Source organism: Gopherus flavomarginatus, chromosome 20 (genome assembly GCF_025201925.1).
Source record: "Gopherus flavomarginatus isolate rGopFla2 chromosome 20, rGopFla2.mat.asm, whole genome shotgun sequence".
Taxonomy (NCBI): domain Eukaryota; kingdom Metazoa; phylum Chordata; order Testudines; family Testudinidae; genus Gopherus; species Gopherus flavomarginatus.
In genome coordinates, this window is record NC_066636.1 from 21412675 (window position 1) to 21427913 (window position 15239).

At 52.0% G+C, this 15239-nt stretch overlaps 1 protein-coding gene across 1 annotated transcript in view; it reads left to right on the forward strand.

The window, feature by feature from the left end:
* The window catches only part of IQGAP3 (IQ motif containing GTPase activating protein 3), a 39669-nt gene extending 24673 nt beyond the window's left edge, over positions 1-14996 (forward strand). The window contains exons 25-38 of the mRNA XM_050930487.1: positions 874-1037; positions 1762-1986; positions 2077-2217; positions 3383-3467; positions 3933-4165; positions 7227-7359; positions 7869-7971; positions 9387-9534; positions 9837-9924; positions 10903-11115; positions 11707-11873; positions 12355-12456; positions 12966-13074; positions 14056-14996. Coding sequence (XP_050786444.1) covers positions 874-1037; positions 1762-1986; positions 2077-2217; positions 3383-3467; positions 3933-4165; positions 7227-7359; positions 7869-7971; positions 9387-9534; positions 9837-9924; positions 10903-11115; positions 11707-11873; positions 12355-12456; positions 12966-13074; positions 14056-14169 — 2025 coding nt within the window. The 3' untranslated portion in view covers positions 14170-14996. The remainder of the gene's footprint in view (positions 1-873; positions 1038-1761; positions 1987-2076; positions 2218-3382; positions 3468-3932; positions 4166-7226; positions 7360-7868; positions 7972-9386; positions 9535-9836; positions 9925-10902; positions 11116-11706; positions 11874-12354; positions 12457-12965; positions 13075-14055) is intronic.
* The last annotated feature ends 243 nt before the right edge of the window (positions 14997-15239 follow it).

Below are 15239 nucleotides of genomic sequence, written 5' to 3' on the forward strand. Positions count from 1 at the left end.
GGGGGGTGGGAACAGTCTGCTTCCCCTCCCACCCCACCCATCTGGTCACCTGCCTGCTGCCTCACTTTCCCTGGAGAGACTGCATGTGGGCTCAGGGAGTCCACGCACAACCCCGTCTTCAGGCATGGGGTTACCAACAGGTCGGCATCAGATCAAATGGAAACCCTGGATTCTGCTGCCTTGGCCTTTCCTAAAGCCACACCCAGCAGAGGCAGCAGCTGCTGCAAGTGTCCTCTTTTCGCTGATGCAGGAGCGGGTGGTGGTTCGCCGAATCAGTTCCCTGCCATTGCAGGGACCTGGGCACTGCTGGCACTGGGGGCTCTTAATCCAACAGTTCCTTCTGGCCCTATTCTCTGCACAGACTCCCTCCCCAGCTCCTTCCTCTCCCCTGGGGGCTCCTTTCTCTGTCTGGACCAGCTCCCTCCTTAAAAGGAAGCACCACCGCTGAGCTACCGTCACAAGATGCTGTGTCACCTGCCCCAGCCAGGCGCAGGGATGTGTGTGTGCACCCCAGGGTGCTGCGACGCTGGGATCTGCTCATTAGTTTTCCTGCGATGGGCGTTAATTTGTTATCTAGTGTTATGGTAGTGCCTAGAGGCCATAACCGATCAGGGCCCTATTGTTCCAGGCCTGCATGTGAACGGAGCAAGAGACAGTCCCTGTTCCAAAGAGCTTTGCCTAATCAAGCAAGACAAAGGATGGGAGGGCACAGAGAGGGGAAGTGACTTGCCCGAGGTCGCCCAGCAGAGCTGCAAGGAGAACCCAGGTCTCCTGACTCCCTGTCCAGGGCTATATTCACCAGAGCACGCCGACTGTTCCAGCCCTCAGACCCCAGGGTAGCTCTCCTCTTTAACGCCTCTCCTTTGTCCGCAGACCCACCCTGTGTACCTGGCTAAGCTGATTTTCCAGATGCCCCAGAACAAGTCGACCAAGTTCATGGAATCGGTGGTCTTCACGCTCTACAACTACGCATCCAACCCCAGAGAGGCCTATCTGCTCCTTCAGCTCTTCAAAACCGCCCTGCAGGAGGAGATCAGGTAAGTGCTTCGGGCACATACCATCGGCTCGGGAGGCCAAGACCAGGGCTTGAATGCCTGTCTGTCTTAAGGAGCTGGCAGTCTGTCTCTTCCCTGCATCCAGATGAAACCGTCTTGGTTGGATGCCTCTGGTATTCCTAGAACCCTCTGAGACACGTGGATGCTTAGGAGTTGACAGAACGCTCCCTAGCTGTCAGTGCAAGCACGCAGGCTAGGTTTTGTATAGACTACGTTTTGGTGCCCATCCCCCTTAGGGGATGGCTTGCCTGCAATCAGGTGTAAAATTGCACCATGTGTAGACAGACCTGAGCTGGCTTTAATCTCCGTGGCAGGGCATCGACAGCAGCAGAACGGCTGCAACGAGCCGGCCCAAGACCTCGGGCGTGCGCTCAGGCAGTGAACCTGTGAGGCCGTGGCTTTGCTGCTCTTGGTGACCAAGTTAGCTCAGGTGTGTCTACACGTGCTGCAGTCACACCTCTGGGTTTAGTGCAGCCAGGCCTTTAGAGTCTGAGCACCAAATTCTCTGAGGGGCATGGACACCCCCCTTGGACTAATCTATACACACAGGAGGTAGGCAGTGGTACCAGTTGGCCAGCTGATTCCACAGCTTGGCAGATTCCTAAGGCACAGTAACTGCGCTCCTTGTCTTCAGTGGCTATTTGTGCTGGCTGCACCTTGGAGCCCAGATCAGAGTTTTGTCCTTTCTCACCGCCCTCCTGTCCAGGTCTAAAGTCGACCAGCTCCGTGACATCCTAACGGGGAACCCCACTGTGATCCGGCTGGTGGTGAGCTTTTACCGGAACGCCCGCGGGCAGAACGCCTTGCGTCAGATCCTGGGCAGCCCCGTGCAGGAGGTTCTGCAGGACAAAACCCTCAGCATCCGCACCAACCCCGTGGACATCTACAAGGCCTGGATCAACCAGCTGGAGTCTCAGAGCGGACAAAAGAGGTCAGGCCCGGCCCAGGCCCAGCCTTGCCACAGAGGCCACGTTGGCTTGCCCTGTGCTGATGCTTAAGGGTGTCTTTCTTCTGTCCGCAGCAAGTTCCCATATGACGTTAGCCCCGAGCAGGCCCTGAGCCACCCCGAGGTTCAGCGTCGGCTGGACATCTCCATCCGCAACCTCCTGGCAGTGACGGACAAGTTCCTCTCTGCTATCACCTCTTCTGTGGACAAAATTCCGTAGGTAGCCCAGGGCCTCTCTGTTACAGCCATGAGGCAGCATGGCCTACTGGAGAGGGTACTAGGCTGGGAGCTAGAGTTTTACTCACAGCCGCTGACTTACTATATGACCTGGAGTGAGTCATGTCGCTGCTCTGTGCCTCAGTTTCCCCATGTGTAAAGCAGGGATGACAGTCCCGATGTTCCTCCATGGAGCACTCAGACCTGCAGAGGAAAGGGGTCAGGCAGGATTCTTTGTGCTAGTTTAATTAATGCCAAAGGTGCTTTCAAGGAAGAATGTATCTAGCGAGCCTTGTGGGAGGCATCTCCTGCTGCAGGTGTCGTCTTGCTGATGCAGAAGTGGGGTGTGGGTCTGTTCTGACTCATTTGCCTTTCCTGGAGTGTGACTCTCCTTTCTGCAGTTCACATGCCAGTAATGGAGGGGGAGCATTTCCTTCAGAGAAGGAGTGGGATCTAGTGGTTCAAATGTGGGCCTGGGAGTTGGAGAGACCTGGGCTTCCTCCTTGCCCAACCTTGGGCAAATCATGCCTCAGTTTTCCCCCTCCCCCCCAGTTTGTAAAATGGAGATAATACTTTGGGTAATACTCTGCACCTCCATACGCAGGAGGGTGGTGCCATGGAGATGACCTAAGAGACAGCAGAGGGTTTTGAGAGCTCTCTGAGAGGCTCGCCGGGTGGCGTATGGCACCACAGCTGGCCTGATGTGCAGGAAGAAGCCCCCAAAGAGCTTAGGCAAGGTCTGGCACAGGGAGAGCCGGGCCTGGCTTGGGGCTTTGTTGGCAGTGGAGACATCACTTATACCAAGTCGCTGTGTTTGTTGCAGTGCCAGGGCACCCCAGTCATGGCCCAGGACCCCACGGTGCTAGGTGCTGCACACACACAGACCAAAGACACCAACGCGCTTTGGGGCAGATTTTTAATGGGGATGGTAACTGGCCATTAGAACAACTGGGCTAGGGATGCGTTGGATTTCCCCCAGCGGCTCAAGACTGGATAGCTTTCCCACAGATCTGCTGTCCTGGGCTGGATTCAGGAACCATTGGGAGAGGTTGTGTAGGGGGCCAGACTAGATGATCGTTAATGGGCTCTGGCCTTAGCACATGTGAATCTAAGCCGCTGGTTGACCTCTGCCCACGTGATGAGCCTCTTCTCTGATTTCTGTTAGCTACGGGATGCGTTACGTGGCCAAAGTCCTAAAGACGTCCCTGGCTGAGAAATTTCCAGCCGCCGGCGAGGAGGATATCTGCAAGGTGCGTGGAGGAGGTAGATAGCTGGGCAAGGTGACAGCAGCAAGGTCTCTGTAGCTGGCTGCCTCTAAACATCAAGACTAGAGAGGCATTGGATAGCCGTCCTGCCCTCCCCTGGTATTCCATCAGAGGGGCAGTGTGGCCTAGGGGGTCTGGATTCCAGTTATACCCTGTGGCCTTGGGCAAGTCACATACCTGCTCTGTGCTTCCATTTCCCCATCTGTGTAACAGGGATAATCCTAATGTAATGAACTGGATAGAGTGTGTGCACTGCTGCCCCTTGTGGGTTGCAGTCAGAACTCCTGAATTGTGTTTCATAGGCCCCGTACTGTAAAGCTGTACAGGAAACTACCAATGTGTTATAGCTTGGAACAAACATTTAGGCAGCATCCAGACAAGACTAGAGCCCAATAAGAGCAAAGCATCATTAGTAGTAATATTTCCCTTTCTCTGCTCCCTGCTCTTTAGATTGTCGGGAACCTGCTCTATTACCGTTTCATGAACCCGGCTGTGGTGGCTCCGGACGGCTTCGATATCGTTGATATCTCTGCCGGCGTGGCCCTGCATCCGGAGCACCGGCGCAACCTGGGCTCCATTGCCAAGATCCTGCAGCACGCGGCGGCCAATAAAATGTTCGAGGGGGAAAACGGCCATCTGCGGGTGGTGAACCAGTACCTGGAAGAAACCCATTCTAAGTTCAGGTTAGTGCCATGCGGTGGCAGTTGTAGCCACGGTCCCATTGCGCTAGGTGCTGTACGTACATGTAGTGAGACTGCTCCAATCCCCTAAAGAGTTTAATTGAAACAAACAAGGGCGACATGAGCTATTATTCATCCCTCTTTTGCAAATGGGGAAACTGAGATCCACAGAGACAAGGCGACTTTCTGAGTCTCCTGCAGGGAGTCAGTGGCAGTGCTGGGAACAGAATCCACGTCTCTTAAATTCTAACTAAGGTCTCAACCATAAGGCCAGGTGTCCTTTGGCTAGTGCTGCTGCAAAGCTGGGGTAACAGCAAAGCTTAATTGAGTTTTGAGAGCAGCCGCCTTCTTAGCTAGGGACATGGGTGGAAAAGAGGATTGACACTTAGAAACTGGCCAGAACTGGCCCTTTGTTCTGTGTTTTTACAGCAGGCAGCACCGTGGGGTCCTGGTCCGTGGCTCAGGCTTCAAGGCACTTTGACAATACAAGAAATTAATAGGAATGAGGGGAGTGATGATTTTTTTTTTTTTTTTTTAAACAGATCTAGCTACACCAGTAAAAGCATAGTGTGGACTCTGTTATACCAGAATGCCTGTACAGTAGAACCTCAGGGTTATGAACACCTCGGGAATGTTTGTAACTCGGAACAAAACGAGATGGTTGTTCTTTCCAAAGTTTACAACTATACATTGACTTAATACAGCATTGAAACATTATGAGGCAGAGGGGAAAAATGCTGCTTTCCTTTCATATTTTTAGCAGTTCACGTTTAGCACAATGCTGTACTGTATTTTCTTTTTTTGAGTCTCTGCTGTTGCCTGATTGTATCCTTTCAATGCCAGATGTGGGGTGTGGTTGACTGGTGGGTTTGTAACTTTGGGGTTTATAACTCTGAGGGTCTACTGTACTTAGATCGGCAATATTTGTTAGCTCCCCAAGCCTGCACAACTCTCCAGTCTACGCTCCTTTCTACTGGTAACTGTATCCATACTAGCTGGGTTTGTATCACTTTAAATTGCCCAGTACAATGAAAGCAACAAAACGTTCCTAGTGTTGACAAGGCCTTGGTCTGATCCCAGTTCAGCTCTAAATTAATACAGACACACACAGTGCGAGATCCCATTGCAATGATGCCTCCTCTGTGCTGTCCAATTTAAACTCTCCTTGAAGATAGTCAAAACTTTGTGAAACTCTTCCCCCAGCTCCCCTTCTCCTCCCCAGTCCTCTGTCATTTCTAGCATTTGGCAACAGTTGAGAGAGTAATTAGCATGTGCCCCTTCGGTACATCAGGATTCAATAAGCAGATCAGAGTAAAAACGAATGTGCAATGATTAAACAGCATTCCTGGCACTCCCCTCAGCCCCAGTGAATAAATTAGTCCGTAATTAAAAACCTTTTAGGCACTTAGAAGAATGCAGGTGTTTGCTTCTCCACCTTGTTCTCCGGGGGAACAGCTGATGAACTTGGCTAATGCGACAGCTTGTGAAGCAGAAGAGAAGTGGCAGAGGGTCTGTCTGTATGGGGAGCAGCACAGAGCTCCTGTCCCAGGCTGAGGCCTGAAATTGACCAGGGTTGTCAGAGTTGATTTACTGTTCATATTGCAGTGTCACTTAGGGGGCTCAGTCCTGAACAAGCCCCCACGGTGCCTGGTGTCGCACACACAGAACAAAATGCCCGTCCCTGCCCCAAAAAGCGTCAAATCTCTAGGATTTGCTGGAAGGGACCCAATCCTGTGAGTGCTCAGTCAGCACCCTCAATTCCATGACTCCAGTGGGGGACTGAGGGAAGACGGCACTAGAAGTGGGAGCTGTGTGCCCTTAAAGGGGCAGGAGACGGTGATGCAGGATATGGTAACTCAACAGCGCTCCGGCCTTTCGTGCCTAGTTGCTTGGTGAGTTCTAGCCTGTTTGGGTGCTCAAAAGCACATGCCGCTGGCTAACACATCACAGAAACCCACATGTAGGCGGTAAGTTGATACCGTACACATACACCCTCGCTATAATGAACCCCCGGGAAGCCAAACCATTTGTTCGTTAGAGCCAGGGATTGTTCTAGGGAAAGAGTCCTGCTGGGAGGTGGGGGGACGGTGGTGGCTGACACCTCGAGCCCAGCAGCAGGATCTACTCTGGCCCCAGGGCAGCAGCAGGCTCGAGGTACAATCCAGGAACCAGGTTCTCTTAGCCCAAGATTTGTACAGACCCTCCGCGACTTACGCAAGTGTCCGCTCCGATATGCCTTGCATCACTCGAATTTTGCATGAGTCGGAAATGTATACCTGACCATTATGCCAAAAAAACCTACCAAAACCAAAACCCCCTCCTATCTCTAGCTTACGGAACTTTTTCCGTAAGTGCAGATTTGCGCAAGTCGGGTTTGTGTAACTCAAGGGGCGTCTGTAATTGTGAAGGGCGTCATGCCCCGGGTGTACTGTACCGTACTGTACTGCAATCAGGGAGTGTAGACAGTCTGGAGCTAGCGCGCGTAACAATAGCAATAAAGCTGCAGCTAATCCGCTGTGTTCCCCGGATGGACCTGTACAACTCCTGCTACCCCAGCTTCACTGCTGTTTTTACTTGAGCTAGCGAGATCCAAGCGAGCTCGGGTATGTCTACATGTGCTGCACTCGCACCTTTTGATTGCAGTGTAGACATCCCCTGTGTAAGCCCCCAGCCAAATGTACCGTACGGCATGATGGGTGCATAGCCTGCAGCCAGGAATGTCGTGCTCGCCAGCCTGGGATCCAGCTAGCCCAGCATCACGTCTCGAAGTGCGACCTGGGCCAAGGAAGATACGAAAAACCGCGTAGCTTTGGGATAAGCTGCTGCATGCTCAGCAGCTGTTGCTTCCCGTCACTGGATCAATAAAACATTGCAGTGAAATTTCCTACAGTATCATTCCTGCTTTACCCCCCTGAGGATACAGAAGACAGAGGCCCGACTGAGGCTGCGCAACACAGGCAGGTCCTGTGGTTCTCTCTAGTTCCCCAGCCTGTTCCCTACTCGCCCTAAATCCTGGACTGGATTCAGCAGTCACGGAAGGTACACTTCCCCCATTTCCCCCTAGGAAGTTCATCTGTGCTGCCTGTTCCGTCCCTGAGCTGGAAGAAAGGTTTAATGTGGATGAGTACTCGGAGATGGTAGCTGTGGCCAAGCCAGTCATCTACATCACAGTGGCGGAGCTCATTAACACCCACAAGGTAAAGGGGCCTGAAACCTACCGTCCGGAAAGGATTCTGCATCTGCCTTGCACCCTTTGCCACGTTCGGGAGGGGAAGGAGGGCTCATGCTGGTGCCCATCACCATAAAGGACTCAAACCTTGGACTCAGCAACCCAGTCAGTACCTGCGACAAGTGCTGAGTGTGGGGTCAGAAAACAAACCCATTTGCCCCCTCTCCCGACCCGGGTCGGGTCAGCTCTGCTCCTGCCCGTGGGCTCAGTGAGGCAGTGGCTGCGTTCCCTGCTCCTACCAGTTACTGCCACCTCGCCGCAGCGGGACAGTGCCGAAGTGTCTCAGCGTGCTCTTTTCTGAACCGCTTTCTAATTCTGCAATCTCCTTTTTGAGGTGGGGTGAGCGGTGCACGTGCTGTATTCCAGACAAGGCCTTGGTTTATATAATGGTGGGGCGCTTGCTGTCTGGAATACGGTTTTTAATCTCATTCCTTTTGTGTTCTCCACCTCGCTCATGGTCTCCCTCTGGTGATGTAGCTGTTACTAGAGCATCAGGACTCCATTTCGCCCGATCACAAGGACCCTCTGCATGAGCTTCTGGAAGACCTTGATGAGCTGCCTACCGTCCAGTCTCTAATAGGTACGTGCAGACCCCTTGTAAGTTTCAAGCCCTCCCCTCCCCTCGTGTCTTCTTTCAAGTGAACATATATTGCCTGTTACCACTCTGAAAGTAGCCTGGCTAAATTCCATTCATCTGGGCCAAGTAATTTACTTTAAGCGAGTAACTAGTGTGGCCACCTCCTTAGGTTTTTGTTTTTCCCTTAAAGCCTCAACCCCTGAAGTCATGCGACTGACAGAACCTCCACTCACATTCTTTTTAGAAAACCAAGTTTCTAGTCCTCGTAGTTGCAGAAAAAAGCTTGAAAACATGACCTGTGGGCATTATGATCGGGGGGCAGGGTGGAGACAAGCAAAGAGAATCCTATTTATACGTTAGATCTTCTGATTTTTTTTTTAAGCCCATTTTGTGGGTTTTTGACTGTGTGAGGGTGGGCAGTACTGTCACATCTGTTTGTTTCTCATCCTTATGATCAAGTTGGGAGAGTCCATTACTTATTTCTATGATATTCAGAGTTATTACATTTCCTCCTTTGATCTAGGAGGATTACTGATTAACAAGGAATAAGATGGCACCAGGTACCACTCAGTGGGATGGTTTCAGAGTAGTAGCCATGTTAGTCTGTATCAGAAAAAGAACAAGGAGTCCTTGTGGCACCTTAGAGACTAGCAAATTTATTTGGGCATAAGCTTTCGTGGGCGAAAACCCACTTCATCAGATGCATGCAGTGGAGAAGACATTTGAAAGACACACACACACACACACACACACACACACACACACACACACACACACACACACACACACACACACACACACACACACACACACACACACACACACACAGGAAAAAATGGTTGTTGCCATACTAACTATAACGAGAGTAATCAGTTAAGGTGGGCTATTATCGGCAGGAGGAAAAAAAAACTTTTGTAGGTGATAATCAAGATGGCCCATTTCCAACAGTTGACAAGAAGGTGTGAGTAACAGTAGGGGAAAAAATGAGCATGGGGAAATAGTTTTACTTTGTGTAATGGCCCATCCACTCCCAGTCTTCATTCAAGCCTAAATTAATGGTGTCCAGTTTGTAAATTAATTCTAATTCATCAGTTTCTCGTTGGCGTCTGTTTTGAAGTTTTTCTTTGTTGCAGTATTGCAACTTTTCGGTCTGTAATCGAGTGACCAGGGAGGTTGAAATGTTCTTCGACTGGTTTTTGAATGTTATAATTCTTGACGTCTGATTTGATGTGGGATGGTTTATTGATCAAAGCCTCAGGTTTGCAAGCAGAAGCACAGAGGGGCTCGGATTGATTTACCCTGCAAACAGCAGTGGCAGGGTGCCGTGTAGAACCCAGATCTCCCCCCCTCCAGCTCTGATCACCCCTCTCCCTGATGAATGACCGAGTAGCTACTTCCGGCTTTCTTTGGCCTTGCAGGCGAGAGCGCTCCAAATCCGGGCAATGGTAGCCCCGAGCAAGCGCTGGCCCAGCTCGGGAAGCAGGAGGTCTCGCTCACCCTCACCAACAAGTTCGATGCAGTGGAGGCCAGTAGCGAGGAGGCGGATACAAGGAGCTTGCTGCTGAGGTGAGAGCAGCCCTCTGAAAGTGGCAATCCAGCGAGTCCGTGGCGTGTCTTCCTTTGAAAGGGACCCTGTGACCCAAGGAATTCAGTGAAGCTTTTCTGACACTCGGAAGCCAAGCCAGTAAAGGGCCATCTTGGTCTGGAGTCCTGGCTTTGCTCTGATATGTTTAAATGTCTTGGTAGTGGCATTTGCAAGGAAATCTTCCACTGTTTGGCTCATCGCCTTGAGGCTAACTAGCTCAACCCACCCCCCTCCTCCGCAGCCCCCGAAACGGGTAACTTGTGCTCCCTTTCTTTTGTTTTAGCACCAAACAGATGCTAGTGGATGTGATCCAGTGCCAGCCAGGGGATTCCCTCCTGGAGATCTTACGGACAGCTGCATCAGAGGATCAGGTGGGGTGGAGAATAGCAGAGAGGGGTTGGCCAGCAGTGGTGATGTTTGGGGCTGGGTGACTCGCAGGCCTGTCTTAAACAGGAGGTGTTTGTTAAAGACAACCGCTACACATAACAAACAGGCTTTCACCCCAGCTTGAGTCTCAGCTTTGCTTCCTTTGTTTACCAGGGGCTAACACCCTGCCTGCAGCTTGCTACGGCACACAGTGCCATCTACTGGCTGACATGTATACTGCAAGCACACATCATTGCAAAGGAGAGGCGCTTCACTGGAGCATATAGCACAAGTGTGGCTGCCCCATAACGCCCCCTGCTAGTCATGTGTGCTGGTGCTGCAGGCACTCCCGGCCTAAATTTCTTCCTCCAAGGTGGGCCCCTTCAGCCTTCCCCACACAAGCTGGAGTTGATGCCCTGGCTTAGCCCTCCAGCCAAGTCACTGACTAAAACTTAACCCCTTCCGGGGTAACAAGCCCAAACAAAAAGTTCTTCTGCCCCACTTGGGCTTTTCTGCAGCCTGCCTTCCGGGCTCCCTATCTGCTCTGGGATAGAGCCGAGTCCCCTGCTTCTTCCACACCCTATCAGGGCCTTCCCCAGGAGCCCAGCATGTTCTCTGCCCTCTCCTGAGGCCCAGCTGTTTATCCGGCTGTCACCTGAGCTCAGTTAATCCCACTTAGGCTGGAAGGCAGCTAATTATGGCTCAAGGGCGAATAATTGAACCGGGCTGGCCAGTGGCCTACTGGCCTTTGAAAGGGGCAGGCCAGCCTGTTGCAATCGCACCCTGAGGCGGGAGCATTGTTGAGTCCTTCGGCCCACCTGTGCCCCACCCAGTCTGAGAAGCAGAGTTCACTCTGCTCAGGGAGGGGACATAGTTCTTCTGTGCTATCTCCGGGCCTCCAAGTCTCAAAACCTGCTTCCGGGGATGCTCCTGCAGGTACCACCTTGATGGAAGAAATGTACCCCCCCTCCCTCTCTCTCTAGGAAGCCTTCCATCACCACCAGATGCACAGACGGGCCCTGCGCGAAGCCCAGACCCCGGACAGGTTGAAACGCAACCGCTCCCTGGCTGGCAACAGCCAGCTCTCCATGGAAGAGAAGAAGCGGAAAGTCATCCGGAACCTGCGGTGCTTGGAGAACCTGGGGGTGGTGGACTCGGCCAATCAGTATCAGGAGATCATCAGTGAGATGGCCAAGGTACCACACCCCGTAGCCTGCCCCGGCTTAGGGAACCTAGGAGAAGGCCAGGGGACTGGGAACAGGCATAATAACAGGATAAGTCGAAGGTGTTGGATGCACAGAGTCCATTAATACTGGAAGGGCTCAGTTCAGATGGGAGCCAAATTAATCGCTAGGATGGACAGACGGACAGAGGGCTCCAGCAGACAGACTCCCTGTGTGATCTTGGATGAGGATTAAAGACACTGATTGTGCAGTGCTCAGATGCGACAGTAACAGAGTTCACGTTTGATACTGATCTGTCCAACAGAGCTACTAGGGGCAGCTAGTGTTGGAGGGGCGGAGGCGTTCAGGGGCCGAATGGAATTGTTCAGTGGGCCAGATCCGGCCTGTAGGCGGCCACTCGGAACGTTCCTGTAAGTGCCTGAAAGGGAATCCGATGCTTTAAGCCCCGTGGTCCTTATCTTGTTCCCAGAATCCGACTGGCAGTCAGCTATGTAACCACGCAGGAGTCGCTGTGATTCTCACTTTGGTAAACTGGCACAAGGCAAGGGGTTTTCCAGCTGTTTGTTTGGTTTTTTTTGTTTTTCATCCCGGCCCGTGCTCCAGGATATTCGCAATCAGCGGCGTTACCGGCAGCACCGCAAGGGGGAGCTAGTGAAACTGCGGCAGACCCTCCGCGGCCTCAACTCCAAGACCTCGTTTTATGAGGAGCAAATCGACTATTACAATCAGTACATCCGGACGTGTCTGGACAACCTGACTGCCAGCAGCAAGTACGTTGGGCTATGTATGGGCCGGAAAAGAGCTCAAAGTTGTAACTGCCAACACTTACGCAGGATAAGCCAGAGGGTAACTGAATGTCATGCTTCATGGCATGAGCTGATCAGGGGTCAGGAAGGAATTCTTCTCCACTCTGTGTATGTAGCATTACATCCCTCTTTAGTTAACCTCATAAGCCTTCTTGCTAGTTGGCCTTCTCTTTTTTCATCCAGCACTTACTTCCTCTCTTGGCTCAAGAGCCTTCTCCCCTGCCTCCCTTTAATTTGGAAACCCCTCTGTGCCTCTCCCCACCTCACTGACTTCCCCCCTCCGTCCCCACTGGAGATCTGACTTGTAGGTCCAGATCTGTGAGTCGGATGAGTCAGTGTAAGCGACTCTACGTTTATCGTGTATCAGGCAGGCTGCTGCGTGACTTCATTTCAGACCCCGGCGTTCTCTGCTTCTTACCCCCCACCAATTCCTTTTTCTTTTAAGGCTCAACGGAAAAAGCAAGAAGCAGCAGTCGCTGCACTACACGGCGGCGCGGCTCTTTGAGAAGGGCGTATTGCTGGAGATAGAAGATCTGCCTGTCAGCCAGTAAGTAACCTCACCGCCACCAGTGCTGCTCCGGTCTAAAAGCTGCCCCAGTCCAACAGCCACTCAGTTAGCTGCCCGTGTGATAAGACCTGGTCATCTCAGCCTGGCTCTGCTCACTTCCCCTTTGCTGACAGTCTCAGCCTAGAGACTGTGAGTCAAGAGGGGCCTCGGGCAGGGCAGTGTAAGAGGGGAAAATTATTTGAGCTGGCCAAAAAATGAGCAATTGAGAGAATCTCACGTGCTTTCTTCCTCCAAGTCTGGTTGTTAGAATGTACTCCTTGTGAAGCAAGTATAATCTATCCCACTGTACAGCAGCAAACAGAGTGAAGGCTACGGAGCTGATCAGCGGCAGAAGGTGGGACTAGAACTCAGGAGTCCTGATTCCCAGCCCCTCACCTCTCTGTAACCATTAGGCAACACTCCCCTTCCAGAACGGGAATAGAACCCGGCATCCAGGTGCTGCTGTCTCAGCCTTTCCGTTGCCCTCGTTTAACTCTATCCCCTTCCAGGTTCCGGAACGTGATTTTCGACATCATTCCGTGTGGGGAAGCCGGCAAGTTCCAGGTGAAGGCCAAATTTATGGGGATCGACATGGAGAAGTTCCAGCTCCACTATCAGGTAGGGAACCAGCCCTGGTGCCTTCGCCCATGGGGATGTTTCTGTGCTGAGCATAACAGCAGCACGGAACAGAGGTGGAGTCAATGCACCGAGCTGTGGTTGGAGTTCAGAGGTGACACAGCTACGTTTTTAACTCTGGCCGTCCAAGAGGTATGCATTACTTAGACCCCTAAGGGTTAATGTCATGGTTGGAGCAGGGGACTGGATAGACTGCAGGAGTCCTGGCTTAGACGACATGCTCTACCCACTAGACCACACTCCCTTCCCAAGCCAGGAACATAAATTAGGGTTCGGCTCCTGATAGGGGAGATCAGTCTGGTGCTTGGAGCAGGAGACCTGTAATCTCCCTAGATCTATTCTTGACAGTGCAGCTAGCTTGCTCCATAGACTGTGACGTACCTTTTCCACTGGGCGCCAGTATCCCCGGGAATGCAAACCCAGCAGGCAGTTAGCTTTGACCCCATCAGGGGGATCCCAGCCAGGGAGCTCTGGATAGTGAGGCTGATGAGATGTCTGCCTAGAATCCTTAATTTATACCAGAGTAAACACCTCTAGGGAGGAAGAGTGCTTGGAGCAGGGAATTGGTTGATAAGATTCTCTAATCCCAGCTCTGGAAGGGAGCGTGATCTAGTGGTTAGAGCAGGGGGGCCAGGACTCCTGGGTTCTATATTCCCAGCTTTGTCACTGACTCTCTGTGCACGTTGCTTCCCCTCTGCCTCAGTTTCCTCATCTGTAAAATGGGGTATAATCCCTACCGCTGGCGGGGGTGTTGGGAGACTGAACGTTCATCCACTGCTCAGAGAGCCTGGGATGCAGCTGGCTATAGAATCCCAGCATGATGTGCCAACAGCAGCTCAAAAGGAGCTGAGGGAATGATCCAGAGCTCCTGGAAGTCAAGGGAAAGATTCTCCCTTGACCACCAGGGGCATTGGCTTGGGCTCTACCAAAGACCTGTCACCAGTGGGACTTTTTCCCTCCCAGGATCTGCTGCAGCTTCAGTATGAAGGTGTGGCTGTCATGAAGCTCTTCGACAAGGCCAAAGTCAACGTCAACCTGCTCATTTTCCTCCTCAACAAGAAGTTCTTCAGGAAGTAGCAGGGGGGTGGGATGGGGGGAGGGAGGGAATCTGCCAAAGAGATTTCAGGGACAGAATCTGGCTTCTGAATGGTACCTTGCTAAGGAGAGGGGAAGACTGCAGAGCCGGAGCCATTGCCGTTAACTCTCTTGTGCCCAGAACTGGCACACTCGAGCTCTTCTACATCAAGCTGTATCTTGTTGCTTTGGGGGTTAAATCTGGATCCCAGCATACACGTGGGGGGTGAGGGGGAGATGCTTGTGCCTCCCCTATTCAGGGGCTGGCGCATGCTCGGGCAGAGCACCCCTTACAGCTGTCCTTTTTGTTGCAATGGTCCCTAGGGGGCTTTGCAGTGGTCTAGAATGACTGGTGTGCAGGTCTGCCCCATCTGTCTGCCCCCTTGCAGCTGTGGGGCTTATGGCTGATCTGCAGTCCCTTTGCGGCAATCGAGCGGGTGCCCCAGGGTCTGACTCCTCAGTGCCTTATCCATGCTGCTGCTGCTTTGGCTAGATAGGCAACACTATTACTCCAAGCTGCCGCACACTTCCTACGAACAAGGCGATTGTTTATTTTATTTTGTGTGTTTTTTAACTAGGCTGAGACTTTTTTACTCATTGAGTTGCTGAGCTCCGGCTTATCCCTTCTCAGCCACGCGAGCACGAGGTTGGATATTTTTTCACGCTGCCCCTGCTGTGGATGAAACCAGCGAGACGTGTGAGAGCTCTTGCTCTGCACCGACGCGTGCAAACGATTCACACACCACGTGTGGGTCCTCTCCCAGGCGGGGTCTCTGCTGAACGGCAGCGGATCAGTCTCAAGCCTAGCTGAATAGCTGATATTGGGCTACTCTTAGCACAAGGCATGGTGTGTGTGTGTGTGTGTGTGTGTGTGTGTGTGTGTGAGGGGTTAGCAGTCTCTGTGACTTTTTAATGGATATTTAACCCTTTTTTTACACTAGTATTTTTAGATGTTTGAGTTCTGAGTTTAGTTCTCTCAGGTCACTTTGTCAGTGGCTGTTTGACACTGAGGGTTTGTAGGCTGCAGACTCGATCTTTCACTTTTTTTTTTAAAGATACATTGATTGTAATTA